Source organism: Rhamphochromis sp. 'chilingali' (assembly GCF_963969265.1).
Source record: "Rhamphochromis sp. 'chilingali' genome assembly, chromosome: 20".
NCBI lineage: Eukaryota > Metazoa > Chordata > Actinopteri > Cichliformes > Cichlidae > Rhamphochromis > Rhamphochromis sp. 'chilingali'.
In genome coordinates this window covers 23,659,845-23,682,299 of record NC_137947.1, presented here as the reverse complement: position 1 = coordinate 23,682,299, position 22,455 = coordinate 23,659,845, and the positions used below count along the sequence as shown (strand labels likewise).

At 39.6% G+C, this 22,455-nt stretch overlaps 2 protein-coding genes across 2 annotated transcripts; both read left to right on the top strand.

Annotated features, from left to right (window-relative positions):
• Positions 1-805: 805 nt before the first annotated feature.
• Positions 806-8,963, top strand: pnpt1 (polyribonucleotide nucleotidyltransferase 1). Its single transcript, XM_080869611.1, has 28 exons — positions 806-1,007; positions 1,115-1,175; positions 1,649-1,723; positions 1,839-1,944; positions 2,057-2,106; positions 2,226-2,289; positions 2,390-2,437; positions 2,559-2,672; positions 3,085-3,271; positions 3,485-3,536; positions 3,633-3,690; positions 3,799-3,895; positions 3,989-4,091; positions 4,459-4,529; positions 5,028-5,064; positions 5,166-5,232; positions 5,327-5,416; positions 5,526-5,579; positions 5,777-5,886; positions 6,022-6,093; positions 6,435-6,498; positions 6,585-6,668; positions 6,768-6,851; positions 7,002-7,108; positions 7,543-7,598; positions 7,734-7,812; positions 7,902-7,949; positions 8,029-8,963. The coding sequence occupies exons 1-28, from the start codon at positions 889-891 to the stop codon at positions 8,182-8,184; spliced, it is 2,313 nt and encodes a 770-aa protein (XP_080725737.1). The 5' UTR covers positions 806-888; the 3' UTR covers positions 8,185-8,963.
• A 1,909-nt stretch (positions 8,964-10,872) lies between these two features.
• ppp4r3b (protein phosphatase 4, regulatory subunit 3B) lies at positions 10,873-22,429 on the top strand. Its single transcript, XM_080869419.1, has 16 exons — positions 10,873-11,320; positions 11,850-11,905; positions 13,934-14,032; positions 14,238-14,861; positions 15,576-15,653; positions 15,886-16,002; positions 16,122-16,238; positions 16,805-16,936; positions 17,422-17,524; positions 17,606-17,647; positions 18,039-18,197; positions 18,374-18,543; positions 18,624-18,763; positions 19,051-19,196; positions 19,277-19,416; positions 19,728-22,429. Exons 1-16 carry the CDS (start codon positions 11,179-11,181, stop codon positions 19,830-19,832), a joined length of 2,370 nt encoding a protein of 789 aa, XP_080725545.1. The 5' UTR covers positions 10,873-11,178; the 3' UTR covers positions 19,833-22,429.
• The last annotated feature ends 26 nt before the right edge of the window (positions 22,430-22,455 follow it).

The following is a 22,455-nucleotide window of genomic DNA, read 5'->3' as shown; positions in this document are numbered from 1 at the left end:
GATATAAATAAAAATAGAAAACTGAGGGTAGTCTTTCATAAGATGAGAACTGGCTGATCTATGCAAATTCCCACAGAAATGCACAAATTGTCATTTACAGCATGATAATTTCCACGGGCATCTTAGACATCACGATTATTTGTTTGCTTAAGACATTTTGCATATAGCAAATGTTAGATGCAATCTAGATTTTAAGAAATCAGTCACTGACATATATTCTGGGAATGTGAAGAAAGAGGTTTTTTTTTTTTAAAGCAAACTTAATACTGTTTTCCCCTTAAACTTTTTACTCGGTCTTAAGAAAATGTGTTTTTTTTTAATTTGTGGAATAAGTGGGTCAAATATATCAAACCATTACAATCAGATTTCATGGAGGTCTTAAGTGAATGATCGTGTCATCTTTTGTATTTCCTCTTTCCTCTAGCAAGTTTTACTCCTCTTTTTTTCTTATATTGCTTTCTAAACTCACTGATATTTTTTAAGTAACTAGACATCAAGGAGATTATAGGAAAATAAATACAAAAATATATTACATACGTCAAACAATCGAAAAATATGCCATACTTTTGAGCTTTTTTAAGATTATAGAGAATCAAGTAAAATATGTAAAATGAAAACCTTATTGATTACTAAAAGCCAATTTGAATACACCTGTTTGTTTATTTATTTAAATAGATAAATGTAAAGTAGATCAAGCGGAACTGTTGTTTACTGGATGGCAGGAAACTCCGTGGATGTGACACACTCTCCTCGCTCTGTCCAATCAGAAGAGACAGCTTCTCTACGTAATTCCGCACATGTGACGAACTGTCATGGTAGCCTCCTCGCTCACATCCCAACTGTAAAGACAAACTGAGCGCGGATATTTTTGTTGTTTACTGGTTAAATATGAAGTATTTGCTCCGGCTGGGGCGCTCGTTCGCCCGCCTTCATGTCCGGTTATGTCACCAGAGTGTTTACAGCCGCCATACTAAGGCATGTAGAGTGGGAGTGGACCTCGGAGAGAAGTGAGTGGTCTTTCCCAGTTTCCATTCTCTTCCATGAACTGTGAAATAAAGCGAGCGGTGCAGGGTCACTGGCAGTTTCACGTGTTGTGTTCTTGCTGTTTTTGTAGGAAACTTGAAATCTCTTCAGGGAGGTTTGCCAGATTTGCTGATGGAGCTGCTGTAGTACAGGTACAAAAAAGTCTTCTTTGATTTGTCTTCGCCCTTTCTTTTTGCTTCTTTGTGTATTGTTTCTATTTCTGATTCTGTTTACTACTAATCCTCCTTCTGTTGTGGTAATTCATTAAACACCAGGCATAACTTTGTTGGCAAAAGATCTTTATTGCAGAATAGTAAACCATGGGCCATCAGCATGCAGAGAATCGTCACTTATGCACAGGAATCCCACCAAGAAAAAAATCCTTTCAACTGGTAGCAGCCGGTCTATTAGTTTGGCTTTATGTCCCATGTCCGTTTTACCCAGGACGTGTCAGCACAGCACAGCAGAACCTATACTGAGGCTTGTATTGTTCGTGTTCATATGTTCAACTTGTAATTCACCTCTGTGGCTGCTTATTAAAACAGAGCAAAGATGACCTGTGATTTTTTTTAAAAAATGTTGTTCTTCAGGTTTAAATGGTGACCACTTTTTCCTTTTCCCATAGCTCGGAGACACCTCTGTGATGGTGACCGCTGTGAGCAAAACCAAACCTTCTCCGTCTCAGTTCATGCCGCTTGTGGTACGACTCCATGTTTGTTACAGCCGTGTTCTAAGTGGATTTGACTTTATGAATCCCCGATGTAAGGAAACATCTGGTGGGGTTCTTTTGATTTAATATCCTTTTCAACTGACAGGTGGACTACAGACAGAAAGCTGCAGCTGCTGGTCGGATTCCCACGAACTACCTGCGGCGAGAGCTGGGCACCACCGACAATGAGATCCTCACCAGCAGACTTATTGGTGAGTTAATAAGATAAGCGCTGTCCTTACTGAGTGTATAACATTGTCGTGGAGGTTTGGTTTCCTGTTTAATTGGAGTGACCTGACTAACTTTCCCGTTCGTTTTGCTCAGATCGGTCGATTAGACCTCTTTTCCCTCCTGGTTATTTCTATGACACTCAGGTAAGTTAAATTTTAAAGAATTTTCACTGTCATGTGGTGATTATGTTGCCACATTTTTGTTTTCTTGCACAAAGGTGATAATCCTCCCATTCTGTTTTAATGTATGTTCACTCCTAAAGATCCTCTGTAACCTGCTAGCAGTCGATGGCGCCAATGATCCAGATGTGCTGGCTATTAATGCAGGTGAGGTAAATCTCAGCTACAGAGATTTCTTCACAAATCAGATTTTTTTTGTTTGTTTGTTTTATATCCTCGAGTAAAACATTATATTCTTCCATTAAAGCTTCTGCTGCCCTGGCCCTGTCTGACATCCCCTGGCATGGACCAGTGGGTGAGAAATATTGTTTTATTGATCTGAAATGGTGGTTTTCACTTCACTTTCAGTTCCTGGGACATTATTGTTATTATTGTTTATCTCCACCTTGGAGCTACTTATGTTATTGTGTGTGCAGGTGCTGTGCGTGTGGGTATGGTAAATGGAGAGTTGCTGGTCAACCCCACGAGGGCAGAGATGGCTTCTAGCAGTCTTAACCTGATAGTGGCTGGAGCTCCCAGCAGTCAAGTGGGTAAGTTAATAATTGGTATGTGATAAGCAGCAGAATATCTAGTGTTTATAGCGGCATGTAGTTAAGCTGCTAAGTTTAGAATTCAAACACTTGATCAAGTGTTTGGAATCACTTTGCTGAGGAGATAGTGCCTGCAGAAGTATTGACTTCCTGTATTTATAGACTTACCTTTATGTAAATTGTCTTTTATTGCTTTTCCTTTATGGGGATTTATTCATAATAGCATTTTGTGTTTTAAATTTGACAATTTCTGCTAAAGGTTACCTTGGACTTTTTTTTAAATCTTTTTGTGGCCTGGATGTGTGGCTTTCTGTAATAATTCAGTTTCTGAGAATCCTACATTTTCCTGACTCCTGCTTCTTGTGCCTGTCTTAGACAGCATCACATACTCATGTTTCTCTGTGTCTGCCAGTGATGATTGAGGCATCAGCTGAAAACGTGCTGCAGCAGGACTTCTGCCATGCTGTGAAGGTGGGAGTGAAACACACCCAGCAAATCATACATGCCATCCAGCAGCTGGCACGAGAGCAGAAGGTGACTAAGCGCACCCCGGTCAAGATGTTTTCACCCCCGGCTGACATGGTGGAACATGTTCGGAGGTAAGAACACAGCCTGAGACTGAGGAAGATGAAGGCAAAGGATGCTGGGAATTAAGCAGTGTATTTTGAAATGTTTTGATAAACGAGAAAACAAAATAATCTTGAGGCAAGGGTAATGATTTCATTTAATGGTTTGGCCAAAAATAGGACAAAAATAGGATTTATATTGTTCTAGCTCTCAGAAATGACTTGCTTTTCCTTTTCCTGTTGCAGATTAGCTTCTGAGAGGATCTACGCTGTTTTTACCGATTATACTCATGACAAGGTAAAATCTATCATCTTTATTCAGCTTTCTGCTTCAGTTTATGTATTAGGGAAGTTTACCTAAATAACTGTAATAATCTCATCATAATCTTTTTAGATTTCGAGAGATGAAGCAATCAACAAAGTTCGGCTGGAAACTGAAGAGGAACTTAAAGGTATTACGCCTTCAAAGTTATGGTGCATGGAAAGAATTTACAGTTGAGTTTCCAGTGTTGCTGTATTTCCATCTTTAACCCCTGTCAATTGATGTCGTCGATTCATAGAAAAATTCCCTCAGGCCGAGCCTTTTGAAGTCATTGAATCCTTTAACACTTTGAGCAAGGAAATCTTCCGTAATCTAGTGCTCAATGAGTACAGGAGGTAAGCACTCTGTGTTGTGGGTGGATATTATAATGTCACATCATCTGGGTGTGGAAAAATGGAAACATTGTGTTTCCCATTTTGTGTTTTTAGGTGTGATGGAAGAGAGCTGACTGGTTTAAGAAACATTTCATGTGATGTAGATCTATTTAAACCGCTGCATGGCTCGGCTCTGTTTCAAAGAGGACAAACACAGGTATGCTAAAGCACAAAGAGCCAACAAAAGTCGTAGTTCATTTGGTAAATAAGTTGGGTTTTTTTTGAAGGGATTGAAGATGTTTGTGGCTGTTTCTTCAGTTTTGAAAGCAAAAGTATGACAGGTTTGAATACAACAGCAGGAACGCTGAAACTGTAGTCGAGATATGTCGCTTTAATGACTGTTACACAGGATTTTTTCCTGGCTCAGAGTAGGCCTGTTTGGTACACACTTAAGCATGATCAGTTTAAATAAAGTATCGTCTATGAGTCTGTGTTACCAGTGTACCATTCTGTGTTTAAAAAATCCTCTAAACTGGAAAAACTTGGATGTTACCTGTAACAAAGTCCTCCTCTGCTCCCTGTAGGTGCTGTGCAGTGTCACATTTGATTCCCTGGAGTCCAGCATCAAAACAGATATTATCACTACAGCTTTAAGGTAAAACAACCCGAACACATATCCCAAAAAGTTGATTCTGTTCATCTGGAAGTAGCGTTTTCAGCGGGAGAGAAAATTTCGTTACTCATCCAAGTGACTTCTTCAGTCACTTGCAGACCCCTGCAGGTTTCCCCTTAGATCCTGAGACTGAAGAAGTCACTTTGATGAGTGACTAAACATTTGTCCCGCTGAAAACGCTACATCCAGATAAACAGAATCAACTTTTTGGAATTTCCTTACATGGATGCTCAGACGGGAGCATGACCATAACTGGATATTTGTTGCTCATGCTGATACTGTTTATCATGGATTAAAAAAACGGTATCACCTCATATACTTTATATATACAGATATGCAGTATGTTAATGTAGTATTGAAAAGGATCATTGTTCAGGAAGTTTCAAGGAATGTATTTCAAAAGCTAGTTATTAATTGTGGAGATACTGCCAGCGTCTACCAACATCTGCACTCCTGTGATGCATGCATTTCTTTTTGCAGTGGCATCAAAGACAAAAACTTTATGCTTCATTATGAAGTAAGTAAAATCATTTTTTAAGTCACATAGTTTATCAGATATTAAATATAATTGTTTTAGTTTTCAAATAGAGCTGTAAAGTCAACTTTCCTTTCTTTTAGTTCCCCCCATATGCAACCAATGAGACTGGAAAGATGGGAGGCCTCAACAGGCGAGAGCTTGGACATGGTTTGTTTGACTTTTTTCATCCTCTGTTTGTATTCAGTCTAATAATCCCTCATTTCCATCAAGAATCTTTTGTGCATTGTTCGTGTTTTTGCAGGAGCTCTGGCCGAGAAGGCTCTGAGACCAGTCATTCCTAAAGACTTCCCTTTCACCATCAGGGTCACTGCTGAGGTGTTAGAGTCAAATGGTGAGTGCGGGGAAGCAATTTTATAAGTCGTAATATAAAAAGTCACAAATACAAATGTGTCCATTGCTCTTATTTTTCAACATATTTCCATCTCTGCATGTCCTCTCAGGATCCTCCTCTATGGCTTCAGCGTGTGGGGGCAGCCTCGCTCTTATGGATGCAGGTACTGTTCTGACTTTTTAGTTAATCCAGGAAAAATCCAGTTGTAAATTGCTCTCTGGACCTTAGACGTGCAGACAGCAAACATCAGCTTTTTTTTTTCAAAGTGACCTGAATTTTGCATGTGTCTGGATACGATGCTAGTCAGATAATATGTCATATAATAATGATTAACTAATATATCTAAATCTGTGTTGCCAGGTGTGCCCATCTCTTCTGCTGTGGCAGGTGTAGCCATTGGTCTCATCTCCAAGGCTAACCCAGAAAAACCTGCTGAGATAGAAAACTACAGACTATTAACAGACATTCTGGTAAGTCCAGTTTGTGATCAGTTATTATCACTAACAAGTGGAAGAAAGATTATAGTTGAATGCTCAAAATGTTATTGCAGTTGTTCCTGGGTATGACAGGTGTTGAATATGAGCTCTTAACTGTTTCGTAAACAGGGAATAGAGGATTACCTGGGAGATATGGACTTCAAACTGGCAGGAACAAACAAGGGTATCACTGCTTTACAGGTACTGCATTGAGTAACTTGTAATAAGTGTCTAAGAAAGATGTTTTAGAAGTAAAATTTAATAAAGCTAGCTGAAGGGACATCACTTTTTCATAGAAATGTTTTAATATAAACTGTACTCAATGTGTAAAATATTAAAGAAGAGACCAGTATAGTGTTAGAGCTTTATTTTATTCTCTTTTTATTATAAGACAACACTAACTTGTCTCTGTAATGGCAAGTTAAGCAGGATTCTTCTTAGTGAAAGTGTTGTTCTGCTTAAACGACTGCGTGGTGAAACATAAATGGCCTTTCTGATACAGATGAAATGTATTAACTAAATTTTCTTTATTTTACCTCCAGGCTGATGTGAAGATTCCTGGGTTGCCACTGAAGGTGGTCATGGAGGCAATCCAACAGGCCACAGGTAGCCCCAAAACTGAGAAATATACTCTTTATTAAAATTTTATTTGCATGGCTGTTTTTCAGCATTTGCCTGTTGTTGTGTTTCAGTGGCAAAGAGGGAGATCTTGGGCATTATGAACAAATGCATAGCAAAACCCAGAGAGAGCAGGAAAGAGAATGGACCTGTTGTAGGTAGGTTATGTCTGAATATTATATATATAGAAAGATGCAATATTTAATAGACAGTTTTTACTGTCATCTGTTCCAATATGTGATGTTTTCTGTCTTCAGAAAATGTCCGGGTACCTGTCTCAAGGCGAGCTCGCTTTGTTGGCCCTGGAGGCTACAACCTCCGCAGGCTTCAAGCTCAAACAGGTAATGTATAAGTAATAAAGTCTGAAAAAGGCAACTTGGAATGTGATGGTGATGTGATGCTAATCCAGCAGCACACAGATTTGTTTTTTCATAATAGAAACTGTTGTGCAGAATATAAAAACGTCACCACGTTTTCTTCGTTGCCTTTAGGTGTGACGATAAGTCAGGTAGACGAAGAGACTTTTTCCGTGTTCGCTCCAACACCAGGAGCCATGAACGAAGCCCAACACTTCATCAGCGAGATCTGCAAAGATGATGTGAGTCTCCCCCACTTGTAATTACCTTTATAATAGCAGTCTGTCTTTATTCAGAGCCTTTCAAAATTTGTGTTAAAATTTGCTCTACAGAGAACCCGAAACAGATTAAAAAAAGAGGAATATAGTATAAAGCTTAAGCTAGATGGCATTTAAACAAAGAAATAAGAGAAATAATCCTGATCAGTACACTTAAAAAAACAGGAAAGCTCTCAGCATGCTCTAATAAAACATAAAATATATATATCTATATTTATATATTCTAATAGTTTCTTTGCACCCTTTTATGCACATATATAAACTCAATTGCTGTTTTATATCACAATGCAAACATGACCTGCATAAACAAATCAAAACATTAAGAACAACTGCTTACACATATTACACATATTCATAATGTATGTAGGTGAAAATGGGTCTATTTCTTTGTTTTGCAGCAAGAACAGCAGCTGGAGTTTGGTGCTATCTACACTGCCACCATCACAGAAATAAGGTAAACTAAAACAATGCGTTATTTACCAACAGTGTTTGTTTACAGTTATTTCTCCACACTTGGAAACTGATTTATGTATAAATAAAGTATTGCAGCCTTCATACATTCATCTGTTCTTCTGCTCCTCTGCTTTAGGGACATTGGCGTGATGGTGAAACTTTATCCCAACATGACTCCTGTCCTGCTGCACAACTCCCAGCTGGACCACAAACGGGTTTGTGAATTTGTCTGCGTAAAATGGTTTTCCTTTTGAGTCTGATGGTAAGATTTCTACTTAAGTCACTTCCTTTATTTTCCTTTTAGATCAAACATCCGAGTGCTTTGGGCTTAGAGGTGGGACAGGAGATACAGGTGCGTCTCGGTTACTGCAGACAAGGCATTGCGTATTTCAGTCTGGGATGCTTGTATCTAAACTGTGTTCTGCTAACAGGTCAAGTATTTTGGACGGGACCCAACAGATGGCAGAATGAGGCTTTCGCGGAAGGTGCTCCAGTCTACTGCTGCAAGCGTCGTAAAGAGACTGAATGACAAACAGAGCATCTCCATGGGTTCAAGCGACATGCAGACGACCAGTACAGATTCGTGACACTCCCCCATGACTGCCTAACTTCTGGCTTTTCTGTCAGAGTAGACTTGGACTGAGTCAACTTTCCCTTTTCAAACAACAGATCTTGTTACGAACTATACATAAAGAAGGTTACTCCGCTGCTGAGAGCATGGATGTGGCTAAAATGCTGCTGACATCATGACTCTGAGAATTTGCACAAACAAACGGATAAGACGAGGAGGCAAACATTTTCAAAAATACAAGTGTCTACCCATTTTCATGCTCTGTTGTTTGACTGTATCAAAGTCATAAGATTTTTCTTTCATTACACAACAACAGTGCTTCTGTCATTCACATGTGTGATAATGTTGCCTCTTGAGGCATATTTGGTATCTGTTGTAGCAGCGTGTCCACTAAAGAAAAGAAAGGCAAGTGGGTGATGTGTTAGAGAGAGGCGTTTTCTTAATCTTTATATGGTGTTGCATTTATATTATATGTGAGTAATAAAATGTAAATAAAAAATCAGCCACAGGTGGGCCACATGCCAGTGTACTCCTAGTGCTGTTACCAACCATGGATAAGTAGGTCAGGAAGGGGATCCGATGTAAAATCTTCAAATCAAATATGTGGATCATCAAGAATGAACGACTACCAATGGTGCTGTTGACCAGCAGGGTGCTGGTGGAAACTGCTGTGCAAAGACAAAGAAAGAGGAAAGCAGGAGAGAAGGAAAGGTTTGTAAATGAGAGTTTACAAACCCAACTAAAAGGAGTAGCAGTATGTAGACGTAATATGTAAATAAAGTCATTAATGATTTCTTTATTCATGTCTTTAAGTCAACAAAACACCTTCCAACCGTGCCAGAATGTACTGAGTGCATGCATGTAAAATTTTCTTCATAAAAAGCTGATTTAATTGCATGTTTCAGTGGCCACATGCAGGCACACAAGTACTGCTTCAGCGTGTTTTAAAAAAGACAGTTGCTTCACAAGCAACTGCTTCACAAGGGCGGCACGGTGGTTAGCACTGTTGCCGCACAGCAACCTGAGTTCAATTCCAACATCAGGCCGGGGTCTTTCTGTGTGGAGTTTGCATGTTCTCCCCGTGTTTGCGTGGGTTCTCTCCGGGTACTCCGGCTTCCTCCCACCGTCCAAAGACATGCAGCTTGTGGGGATAGGTTAATTGATTAATCCAAATTGTCACTAGGTGTGAATGTGAGTGTGAATGGTTGTCTGTCCCTATGTGTTAGCCCTGCGACAGACTGGCGACCTGTCCAGGGTGTACCCCGCCTTTCGCCCTATGACAGCTGGGATAGGCTCCAGCGCCCCCCGCGACCCTGAAAAGGATAAGCGGAAGCGAATGGATGGATGGATGGATGGACAGTTGCTTCACAATAGAAAAGGTTCATCCAGTGGGTCCTTAAAAGAAACTGAGTGGTGGAGATGATAACAGGAGAGCTGTAAAATTTCAACATTTATTTAAAACAATTTATTGCATAATATTGGACAGGGAAAGATCTAATAACTCTTTGGAGTCTTACAGAAGAATTAAGTGTTTCTCTGTTCAGCCTTAATCTAAGAGTGTTAGTAGTAATGTGTAGGGTTGCATCAGGAAGGGCCTACAGATCTGGAGGGAGGAGGAATGAAAGTCAGTAGAAGCAAGGCAGAATACATGTGTATGACTTAAATACCTCTGGGCTACAATCCAAAACAACAGACAGTGCACAAGACAGTATAGGCAGGGTGGAGTGGCTGTCGAGGTAATTTGTGGATATATTGGACAAAGGATGTTGAAGACGAAGCTTGCCAGACAGGAGGACAAGAGGATAACCTCCGAGAAGATTGATGGATGCAGAGGAAGGTTGATGTGACAGAGGAGGATGGACTGAGATGGAGGCAGATGATCCTCTGTGGCTCAACTTTCTCTGCAGAATAGTTTGAATTCAGTCATGTTGGGAGGTTCGTGAACATGAACGGCCTGTTTAAGGTCATGCGTCTAATTTAGGTCCCAACTTTGAATAGACCAATCCCAAACCTTTGTTTTGTTTTTGTTTTTTTGTTTTTTTTGAGGCATTCAGTGAAGTTTTGGTGTTTTGGATCATTGTCTTGCCGCATAACCCAAGTCTGCTAAAATTTCAGATGGCTGGACATTCTCATTCATGATTTTCTGGTAGAGGACAGACTTCACGGTTCCATCAGCTGCATAAAGCAGCAAACCAGCCCCAGACCATCACACTACCGTCACCATGTTTGACTGTTGCTTTGATATTCTTTTAATTAAATGTTAGTTTTACTTACCAAAAAGTTAATCTTTTGTCTGAGGAATATTTTCCAAGAAGTCTAGAAACTTATGCCAAAAAAACCCATCAAGCTTTTATTCCTTTCTTTCTCTGTAGATCATGGCTTGAAGTGTTGCTTTTTCCAAGACAAATTCCTCGTTTGTGTAAAAAAAAAACAAACTTGTCAGTTATGATTGTGATTAATTAACGTGAAAAACTCTGTTAATCTTCTGCTTAAGTAAGTATCTGCTTCCTCTATGAATTAAACAAGCTGAACAAAATCACATCTGTACATTATGCCAACATCTGCAAACGGCTATGGGTGCTATTACCTTTCTCTACCGTTGGTGACGCGGTGAGCTGGAGGAGCCGCAGTTCTGCCATTGGACGATGCAGCCCGGGGGAGGAGACCCCGCGGCAGTTAGCGCTTGATTGACGTAGAAAAAGAAAAAGAACACAAGATCGGATTACAAGATGGCGGTCTGTGGACGTTAGCAAGAAGGCCGTTAGAGTTGTTGTGTTCTCTCAGAATTTTCCAGTTTAATATTAGGCCCCTTAATAAGTAGATTCACGTCGTAATATGTTTATGAAATACCTACTAATATATTTTGTTGCTATTGGGAACTAAATTTAAACATGCATGTTTTATAACATGCGGTTGGAAACAAAGTTAACAGGTCGAGGAAAACACTAGACGGGTGAGGTGATAGCTTGTTAGCAGAAAGCTAGCCTGCTAGCTCCGACTCGTTTAAACCATGTCGGACACTCGGCGGCGAGTGAAGGTATATACGCTGAATGAAGATCGGCAATGGGATGATCGGGGTACCGGGCACGTTTCGTCTACATTTGTCGAACGACTGAGGGGGATATCGTTATTAGTTCGGGCTGAATCGGACGGTAAGTTCCCTGTTAGCATAGTTGTTGCGGTGGTTAGCATGCTAACTCCTGGTTGTTCGGAGAGAGCGCTTCGATTGCCCACAGTGGGCACCAGATTACCTTATTAGACTTTTTTTCTACATGTGGGGCAGACTTCGCCGTCATAGTGCCAGAACTGTTAATATTAGGCACGTCTCTCAATAAATGGCAAATATTTATTGAATAGCTGTTGCTAGCATGCTTATTAGTTTAGTCCGACGGGATCTCTATAGCATGGTGCCCCTGAAAGTCTGAACGCATAAACTTGTTATTGCTCTTTGTGGTTCATGTATGTGACAAAGAAAGTACATAACGTTATTACAATAGAATCTAAGGTCTGCTGTAGTTATTTTACCTTTGTTTTTAAGCATTTTAGTTTAATTCGATTGTTTTTGTGTGTATTTGCATAGCCATGACTGTTTATTCCCAGGCAGAATAACAAACCTCGTCTTTAAAGAACCGGCTTTCTAACTGGTTTGAATATTTAGTCACCTATATCTCTGTGCTTTAGGATCACTGCTATTGGAATCGAAGATAAGTCCAAATACTGCATATCAAAAACAACAGGTAAGTTTTTATTATTACCTGAGTCTGGCTCAGCTACAGATAGCACACATATTTAAATAATCCCAACACTGGTTTGAGATCTGCTGCTGGATAGTTAATGTAATCTAGGCGAGACAGTAGAAATTGGCTGACTGATGCAATTGTAAACTTGGTATCGAGTAATAATCGGGTAATGCCGTGAGTAATTACCACATATGAACCACACCGGTTTGTAAATCAAGGTATCATTAGAATTATGGCATAAATATGAAGTCTTCCCACATTTATAGCTGAGTGTCTGAAAGTCAACTTCCACCTTCCTTTAACAGTGAGCTGCTGTAATTGATGAAACATTTAACTAATTCAACTTAACCTTAACCTTGTAACTCTGCAAGTTCCTAAATAAAGAAAAATATTTTCCACCTTTTTCTAAATATTTTTGCACGTCTTTAAAATTACTGCTCTTTGTTGAAGGTTGTTGAATAACTTCCTTTTTTTAGGTATTGGAGGCTGACAGCAGCTCTTGTTCTCAGACATGTTGAGGCGTGTTTTTTTTTTTTTTTCTTTTTTGTTGTTGTTGTGTTGCATGGGTTTTTTTTTATGTATCACTGTTATTGTGATATGACACTTTTATATTACCTAAAAATTTATAGAATTATTAATGATTAGGGTCTGGCTAACTTCAGGTTTAATCCTGGATTTCCAGTGTTTTGGAGCTGGTTTACTTCTTATGGGGTACATTACTGTGGCAATTTACACTCGCCTAATCTCCTCAGGAATGGGGCATGTTTGAGACAAGAGATCAACATGTTTGAAATCGCGTCCCATGGAACAATTATTTCTATGAAATAATGCATAAAGATCAATTAGAGCTTAGTGTGCAGATATTAAGAAAATCTGAAGTTTGTCTCAGCATCGGTAAGAAATAGAGATTCTTGAGGGCAACTTTATTCCTTGCTTCTTTCCTGTTGACTGCAAACAATATTAAAGCAACTTTATTGTTGTATAGGCTGTAATACATTGAAATGATACTAAAACAGGCAATTTAAACCTTTTCGTTTCTGACGTCATGAAACATTTGCAAGTTGGCTACTTACCAGTTTGAAATCTTTTATTTTGTTAAATTTTGTCTCTACTTGCCCTTAGACTATTTCAAATTGCGGAGACTGAGTGAAAGAAGCGGCAAATCTAAACGTCATTAGCTTCTTTTTATTGTAATATAGTAATGAGGTCTTCCCAGATCTTTGACATTAAGTTTGTTGCCTTAAATTATCAAAATTTGTACACACTTTACTATTTACTTTAATCATTATTACTTTAAGACATATATAACAATACTTTAAAATTACACAGCGCTTTTCTTCTCACACAGACTGACACTGCTGTTTTGGCTACAGAAGTTGTGTTGCAGCGAGTCTGTATTATCGGTTTACCTACTTCATGTTATATAATGCTAATTTTATAGCATGATAGTATTCATAAACTATGCCCCTCAGCTGCTAATAGACCGGTTCATGTTTCTGGTTGGTCATGCTGCCATTGCTGCCTCTTTCATGTGAATGTGGTCATAGCTAGATCGAAAAACCCCTGTTTGACTTATTTGATAACCACCTTGGTGAAGCTAGGTACAAAAAAGATATTCTGCATGTGTTTAGCTTGCTTTGTCTGTTGTAGACTTTTGTTCAAATCATTTTCATACTCTGTGGATAAGTCACTGTCATGCTAGAGGAGTGCATTCCCACCAGGATAGAAAACTTTATCCTTCAGATACACTTTAAGGATTTGCACCCAAATCCTGCCAGCAATACGTACAAGAAGGCATAACGGAGCCACAAGATCCTCTGTCTGCAGGAGTTAAATGTTGACGTTTTTATTTTCCTTTGCTGCCTGTGTGTGTGTGTGCACACATTTGTAAGCATGTGTTCAGTTAACATACAATTTAATGAAGTGTATCTTGAATAAGTGTCTGTGTGTGTCTGTGAGTGCCTGCCGTGAAAGAGTTAAGCGTGTCCGTGTGTAAAGTTTAATAATCCTTTGTCTTTGTTCCAGGACACATTGATTGTCTGGTCAGAAGCAGATAACTATGACCTTGCACTCAGTTTCCAGGAAAAGGCTGGCTGTGATGAGATCTGGGAAAGAATTTGCCAGGTAAAACTCAAACCAGGAACATACAGCTGTTTCACTGATGCTAAAATTCCATTGAGCCTACCACAATGGGCAAGCTCTGTTGATCTATTTAATAGTTTGTGTACTGGACAAATTACTGAGAAACGTTAACCTGTGCAAAGAGGTGACTGTACACATGATACTATCAATTGTGTTCATTTAATAATAGCTTTTATTTGTGACTCAGGTCCAAGGTAGAGACCCTGCTCTGGACATCACCCAGGACCCCATTGATGAGTCTGAGGAAGAGCGCTTTGAGGAGATTCCAGAGACAAGCCACTTAGTTGAGCTCCCCCCTTGTGAGCAAGGCAGACTGGAGGAAATTGCCGACTTGGTTACCTCTGTCCTTTCTTCACCCATCCGGAGGGAAAAGCTTGCCCTGGCCCTGATGACTGAGGGCTACATCAAGAAACTCCTGGGTCTCTTTAGAGTATGTGAGGAAGTGGACAACAGGGAAGGCCTCCATCACCTCTATGAGATTGTCCGAGGCGTCTTATTTCTCAATAAAGCAGCCCTCTTTGAGGTGATGTTCTCTGACGACTGTATCATGGATGTGGTGGGCTGCCTGGAGTACGACCCAGCATTGGTTCAACCTAAACGCCACCGGGAATTCTTGACCAAGACGGCGAAATTTAAGGAGGTGATCCCTATCACAGACTCTGAACTGCGGCAGAAGATCCACCAGACATACAGAGTTCAGTACATCCAGGACATAATCCTGCCCACACCATCTGTCTTTGAGGAGAACTTCCTATCCACACTCACCTCCTTCATCTTCTTCAACAAGGTGGAAATTGTCAGTATGTTGCAGGTAAGGATTCAAACCAAGCTATTTATAAAACAACATTATGAGTTAATTATTTAATCCACTGTGTAGTTTAGCCAGTACATATACAGTATTGCTGTACATGTTGTGACTAATTAAAATTTGTTTGACAAATGACCCTGCTTGTAGATTAGTCCACCAAGATGACTCATGCTTAAAACCAAATTAAAATTTTTTCTTTAAATGTATTTAATTCTCATGTGAAATGTTAAATCAAGTGGGAAAGCTCAAATAATAAGTGTGAACAGATGGAAATGTATAAGCCTGTAATGACTGTACAAATAATGTATGCGTAAGATGTGTGTGTCAAGTTTTGTATTGTGATGATGACCAATTAAAACTATACATTAAAACATTTTCAAAATCTTTGAGTGAATAGGTTTAGGCCCATTGTAACACTTGTATGTGGATTGTGATATGGTGCAAATGTGAGGCATATGTTCTGAACAATAAGTTTTATACCACACAATTATTTTCATGGTGTAAACAAACAGGACCTTAGAATTCTTTCATTTCACAGTCAGGTGACTGATTTTAATTTTCTGTACGGTTCTAGGACTCATGGGTTTATTGCTGGAATAATTTGCCTTTCATTCTTGTTGTGCTGAAATTGCAAGTCAGGATTAGATTTTCTGTTTATTTTTAAGACCTGTTTCTTTATTGTTCTGATGTTTTAACCCGGCTTTAAATGTGCCGCAGGAGGATGAGAAGTTCCTAACGGAGGTCTTTGCACAGCTCACAGATGATGCGACTGAGGACAGTAAAAGGAGAGAATTGGCAAGTTTTAAGAAGTTTTTTTTGTTCTTGTTGTTTTTTTTTTTTGTTTTTTTTTTGGACATATGTTGAAACCTCAAAGTAGTTGCCTTTCATAACCATGTTTGAGAAATGAGCCCAGAAATGGCGGTAGGCACAGTGATTTTTATTTGGGACCGGTTTAATTATTTTGATCTTTGCATTTCTCATTTATATTGTCATTTATCTATCTCCTTTTTTTTCTTCCTCTCCTTAGGTGAACTTCGTCAAAGAATTCTGTGCGTTTTCACAAACGTTGCAGCCTCAAAACAGGGATGCGTTCTTCAAAACTCTGGCAAATCTAGGCATTTTACCTGCTCTTGAAATAGTAATGGTACGTTATAGTTCTGGCATGAATGTGTATCTGAGGTAGTCTTAATAAAAGTCTTTTTTGATTGGTCAATGCTCAGTTGAATTAACTTCTTTTTTTTTTTTTTTTTTTTTTTTGTTCAGGGAATGGATGACTTGCAGGTGAGGGCAGCAGCTACTGATATCTTCTCTTACCTGGTGGAATTCAGCCCCTCCATGGTTAGGGAATTTGTCATGCAGGAACCTCAGCAGACAGATGATGTAAGCATCTAATCATTATTTTTTTAAAAAAAAAAAAAAGAACTTTCTCTTTAATGAAAGCAGTGTTTTGGCAGCCCAGGCTCTCTCAGTTTCAAATAGTTCATTACCACATCAGGCATGTAGAACAGTCCATAACTGAGGTGAAATCTAAATAAGGAAAACTGTTTGCTTTATGAACAATGAGGGAAACGAGGTGTTTTGTATTGTGACAACAGCCTGTCACTGTTGGGGCTCACGTGATGTGCTCGATTTTTACTACAGAGCCATAACATTTGAAGGCATTTTATAGCTGATACACAATTTACATGTTTGATAAAGTAGTATAAAAACACAGAACTGTTATAGAGAATTACTGAGACAAAGTTTGATTAACTTTCTTTAGTGTCCTCTGTTGATCTTCTGTTCTGTGTACAAGAAGGCTTTTTTTTGTTTGTTTTAATACTGTGTGTTTGCCCTGTTTTTTGAGAGAGACAGTTTTCTTTTCATGCCATACAAAATTTATTTTTAATCTGAGCGCGCTACTGTGTTAACTTCTCCTTTGTTTGCTTTGTGTATTTGTGTTTCAGGATGTTCTCCTGATAAATGTTGTGATTAAGCAGATGATTTGTGACTCTGACCCAGAGCTGGGGGGAGCTGTCCAGCTGATGGGTCTGCTCAGGACACTCATCGACCCTGAGAATATGTTGGCTTCCACCAACGTAAGCAAAATCAACCAGATTTTTGTTGATTTCTTCCCCTTTCCTTTTTCTCCAGCCATTGCTCAATGTTGATCACTCTGCTTTTTCATTTAAATCAGTTGTTCTCAGACTTTTATTTGGTGTGACTCATTTCCCCACACTTTTTAGTCATTAACAATGAAGAAAGGATCCAATTTAGTCAAATTAGGGTCAGTGGAGTCTTCTGTATTTAAAAAAACAAAGTCTACAAAGTCAAGTTTATTCAACTTAGTTTCACGCATTATTTTTACCCACCTGCAGTGGCTCTGCCAGTGAGTCCTGCCTCACAGTTGAAGAAACACTGATGTAAAGCAGCACATTTATGGTGCCTACCTCATTGTTATCTGACAAAATCCCCCATCTGTGTCTCCACATGTCCGTTACCACCGCTAGATTAAGTATATGTGTCCCCTGAGTGAAACCTTAAACACTTATTAAAGTTTTTTTGTGTTTGTTTTTTCTGCTAGAAAACTGAGAAGACAGAGTTTCTGAGTTTCTTCTACAAATACTGCATGCACGTGTTGACTGCTCCTCTGCTGGCCAACACTGCACTTGACAAAAATTCAAAAGGTGAGCTGGGAAGTTAAACTAGGGTACAACAGACTGGAAGAAAGGAAATTTCACTGTTTAATCTATGTAATCACATTTCAGATCTGCAGGAGGGATCAACAAAGGTCAACCCAGTGTGCCCAGGTGGGTGTTATTTAAACTGTCAACCATGAACTACTCAACAGTTAGAAATTTGTGCATTTGAAGTGGCTTGAAAGTACTGCTCTTGTAGTAGACAACATCATTATATTATTTGTTTTTACCTGAACCCTTCCAAAATAAATGACCAGCAGCTCTTACTAAGGGTGTGGTTCTTTTTCTTTTAGAGGACGTGAATAAGAAATAAAATGTTAAGCTAGTCACCAGACTATGGGAACAGCTTCAAATTATTAAGGAAGATGCTGAGGATCACAAAATCTGGAATGACTCTTAAAACCATATATTAAAGGATTGTACACTTGCTGTCTGGCTTGTATTTGGAAATGTACCTGGACAGTGCTGCATGTCCTAACACGATTTGTCTTTATTTGTGTAGACAACTTCCAGACAGCTCAGTTGCTGGCACTGATCCTGGAGCTTCTGACCTTTTGTGTGGAACACCACACCTATCACATCAAGACCTACATCATGAACAAAGACCTGCTTAGAAGAGTGCTGGTGCTGATGAACTCAAAGCACACGTTCCTTGCTCTTTGTAAGTTCCCTGTGTTCTGATAGCGACTACATTGTGGTTGAACCTCATATACAGATATAACCATACCAGAGCTGTGTAACTGCTGTTTGTATCCAAGCTCACAGAAATAATACAGATAAGACTTTGAATCATATCGTGCCTCGTTTTTTTACAAAGTGGCTCTGTTTTTGTCCAAGGTGCTCTGCGTTTCATGCGCAGAATCATTGGTCTAAAAGACGAATACTACAACCGCTACATCATCAAAGGGAACCTGTTTGAGCCTGTCATTAATGCCTTGCTGGACAATGGGACCCGATACAACCTCCTCAACTCTGCCATCATAGAGCTCTTTGAGTTTATTAAAGTGGTATGTAAAAGCACAAAGGCTACTTTAACAAGCCTTTGTTTTTGCATTAAATATATAATGATCCACCTTTTGCTTTCCAGGAGGACATCAAATCACTCATAGCTCACATCGTGGATAACTTCTACAAAGCACTTGAATCCATTGAGTATGTCCAGACATTCAAGGGCTTGAAAGGACGATATGAACAGGAAAAAGACCGGCAGAGCCAGAGACTCAACAGGTCAGAAGCAAGGGTCATTCCGTTACTGTGATCTTTATCACTCATGCACTCCACCACATAAATTTACATGTATATATGCCGACTTTACATAGTTTTCTATTCCCATTTTGTGCACACCCCTACTGAATTTCTGCATGTTTTAGTCAACCTCTGTTAACCCTAGTGCTTGTCATCATTGTTCAGCTTCATAACCTTCATTTATATTTAATCAGAGACTTATTACCACAACGTAGTACTTCCCCTTGTGTAGACACCTGTACCTCATGAAGCAGTTTTCTCAACTGTAGATATCGAAGAGATGCGCGGCCTTTGGATGAGGATGAAGAGTTGTGGTTCAATGACGATGATGACGATGACGATGGAGAGGCAGTGGAGAAGAGAATGGGGGATGACTTCTCTGATAGCTACGGCAAGTACATGGAAGCCAAAAAAGGTAAGCTATATTCTCTTACTGTATGAATGTTGCTGGATAGTTTTTCCCAGATTGTTGCATGATCCTAGTTTGTGTTGTAGGAGCTGCCAACGGAGCCAATGGTGCCAATAACAATGGGAAAGCTGCTGCCCTCCCACCTGCCTCACCAGCCGTCACTCCAAACAACAGTTCAGCTTCTTCTGTCAAAACTGTTCCTCTTCCTGCCACACCAGTAGTCAAGGTAATATTTCATGTTGCATTCTGAGAAAGACTTGAATTCCTATCCTGTCCTATCCTAATCCTTTGTCCAATTTTGGGACAGTATAACACAGGACAGTCTTTAATTTTCTGTGTTGCACAATATGTTTCGAGTGGTATCACAACATGAATGCAGATAAAAGTTACACAAGTTACTTGTTGTTTGACTTCACTGGTCAGAATAAGTAAAATGTGAGTGAAATTTAGAACACTATGTTTCAGCACTAATAGCTGTCCTGCGCTCCTGCAAAAGTACATGTTGAAATGAAACAGTCACTCTTGTTGTTGTCTTAGACTGCTCTGGTTGGTTTGGTGGACTACCCTGACGATGAAGATGAAGAGGAAGATGATGAGGAAGAAGACCAGTCTCCAAGGAAGCGGCCTCGTTTGAGCTCCTAAGGCGAATTGTCCTCTTTGGTCATGGTGGACGGACATTGAGTCCCTTTGAAATCCCCTCCTCTGGTTGTCTCATTGGCTGCCTGCCTGTGCCACCTGTCTCACTGAAGAAATGGACAAAGATGAGCTCCCACCTCTCTCAGTCCCTTCTGATTGCTGCTCCAGCTTCTCCCTCGGCAAAAGGAGATGAAGAGTTGCTTTTGTTTTGTTTTGTTTTTGTTTTTTTAAAGAAAGAAGGATCAATCTGTGTCTCAGCCTGTTTACCTCTTCCTTTTCAACAACCTCTTCAGGGAGATTCCCAAATCTCTTTTCTTCCACCTGAGAACCTCATTGACCCTTTGAGAATTCATCTCTCCCCTCTTTCACTCCTTCCTGCTCTCCTTTCCTGCTCTCACTTATTCCTCCTCACCCACAACCCTAAACACCAACAAGACATTGAAGTTTGAATTGGTGGCACAGCAGTTCCCAGCTCTACAGGGCTAAGGAAGCTGCAGTCCAACAAGAGCCCCACTGCGCCTGTCACCTCTTATTTAAAAAAAATAAATAAAAATAAAAAGCCCTTCCATACTTCTCAAATCCAAATCGATGAGCTCCAGAGAGAGAGGAAGTCAGATCACAACCAGCCAGTGTATGAACTTGACAGCAGGTCAGTCAGGCTAGCAGGACTAGCCGTCATAGTAATAGAAAGCTTGACTGGCTGAAGCTGTGTGTGCCGCCCTCCCAGAGAACTACTTACTTTAGTCATGGATAGAGGGACATCATAGAAAAATCCCCAAATTCTTAAGACAAGGGAGCTGACCAGTGAGACTGGGATGAAGACTAAGAGCGAGAGGAGCAGGACTCAAACCTTCAAAAGCCATGTTGTCAGTTTGGTCGAGGCACACACACAAACACACACACACACGATGATACACGCACATACAAGACTGTGTTAGCCAGGAAGTCCTGTATTTCATGACTTTGTTAAAAAGTACTGTACAGATCTTTTTGTTCCTCTTTTTAATCTTTTGCCCCTGACGTGATTTTTGAAAGGGGAGCAAGACCCCTACCTGCCTGTGTTCTTTTTGTTGTCGCACAAAAAGGTGGGGTCACTGTTCACCCTTTAGTACAGTTCATTTGATTCAGTGTACAAATACAGAGAAGTCCTAAATGCTGGTTTAAAAATAACAAAAAAACTTGCAGTAAAGTTTCTTTTTTTCAGTCAACATTTCGAGGATGTCTGGAATTTTGTACTTAAGTCAAACTTGGCGTCCTCGTTACAGTGTGCACATCATCAGCCCAGTTTGTGTTTTAAAAGGGTGGCAAACCTGAGTCGTTCATCCTTCTCCCAGACAGATCTCAGGTTCAGAGTTTAACTTGCATCAGAAACAAAAAGCTGCCCACCTTGTTGTGGCACAGCTGGTATAAAAGATGGATGTAGCCAGTGGCGTCACCCACTGGTTTGTGAAGTCCTGTTATGAAGCCTTGAGCTTAGCCTCTTGTAGTTTTAAAACCAGATGTGAGAAGGGGGGAGATGATCTTGCTGTGAACAAGGATATCACACACTGGATCCTACCCTGACTAATCCTCTTTTCGGATTCTAATAATGACTGCAATTTACAAAAGTGAGCTTCATGTTTTATTCAGTATTACCTGAAACTAGTGATTGAAACCATGAAGCCATAAACAAAGTGTACTGAGGTCATAGGGCAAGCAAGTTGAGGGCCGGTTTCCCATAAACTTCAATTTTTTTTTGCAACCAGAGTTGGCCCCATCCACACTGGTTTCACTTTTCAGTCCTGGAAGCTGTGTCCATCTTTTATACTATGGTCTGGCCAGAGTAACACTACTAGATGGTGAATAATCAGATATTACATATACTGTGGAGACTTCTTCTAATGAGATTGAGGTGCTAAAGGGGGCTTTTGTTTTCATTTTGAGGGTTCAAAATGTCGTTCTGCTCTGGTTGAGATCTTCTTACTCCCAAAATTTAAAGCCTATTTCAAGTTTTTTTGTTTTGTTTTTTTCATTTTCTGTTTAAAAAAAAAAAAAAACACAAAAAAGAAGAAAAATAAACCCTACAGATCAAAAGTTAGTTTAAGTCCTTTTAAAAAAAAAAGTTTTCATTGACTGAATGGATGATCTGTTTTTATTAGGTATGATAAATATGATTTACCCCGCAGTCAATGCAGTGAAGTTTTTGAATCAAACAGTGGTTCTTGTGCGTATTATTTCTGACAACACACCGGTGTGATGAAGCGGGATAATTCTGTCGGGTTGGAACATTTCTTTCATTGCTTCTTCTCTCATGGTCCCAACACAAGCACATAGGAAGATGAAGGGAATCTAAACTGGGTAAAAAAAATAGCTAGATCAGTTGTTCATGTACAACAACAAAAGCAGGAGGTAGGAAATGAGAGAATTATTGCCAATGTGCTTTTCAGGAGCAGCACCTGCAGTGAATTGTCTTTCCTCCTCTATGTTGGTTCCATCCAACAATGACTGTTTCTGCTCTCCCTTGATGAATTTGTACCAAGTGCATTTACTACCACCATCCATTCTTAACATTTGTATGAATTTATTTGATAAGTTTTGAAATTAAATGTGACCCTGACATTGAACTTGTGAATCTAGCTTTGTTTACCAA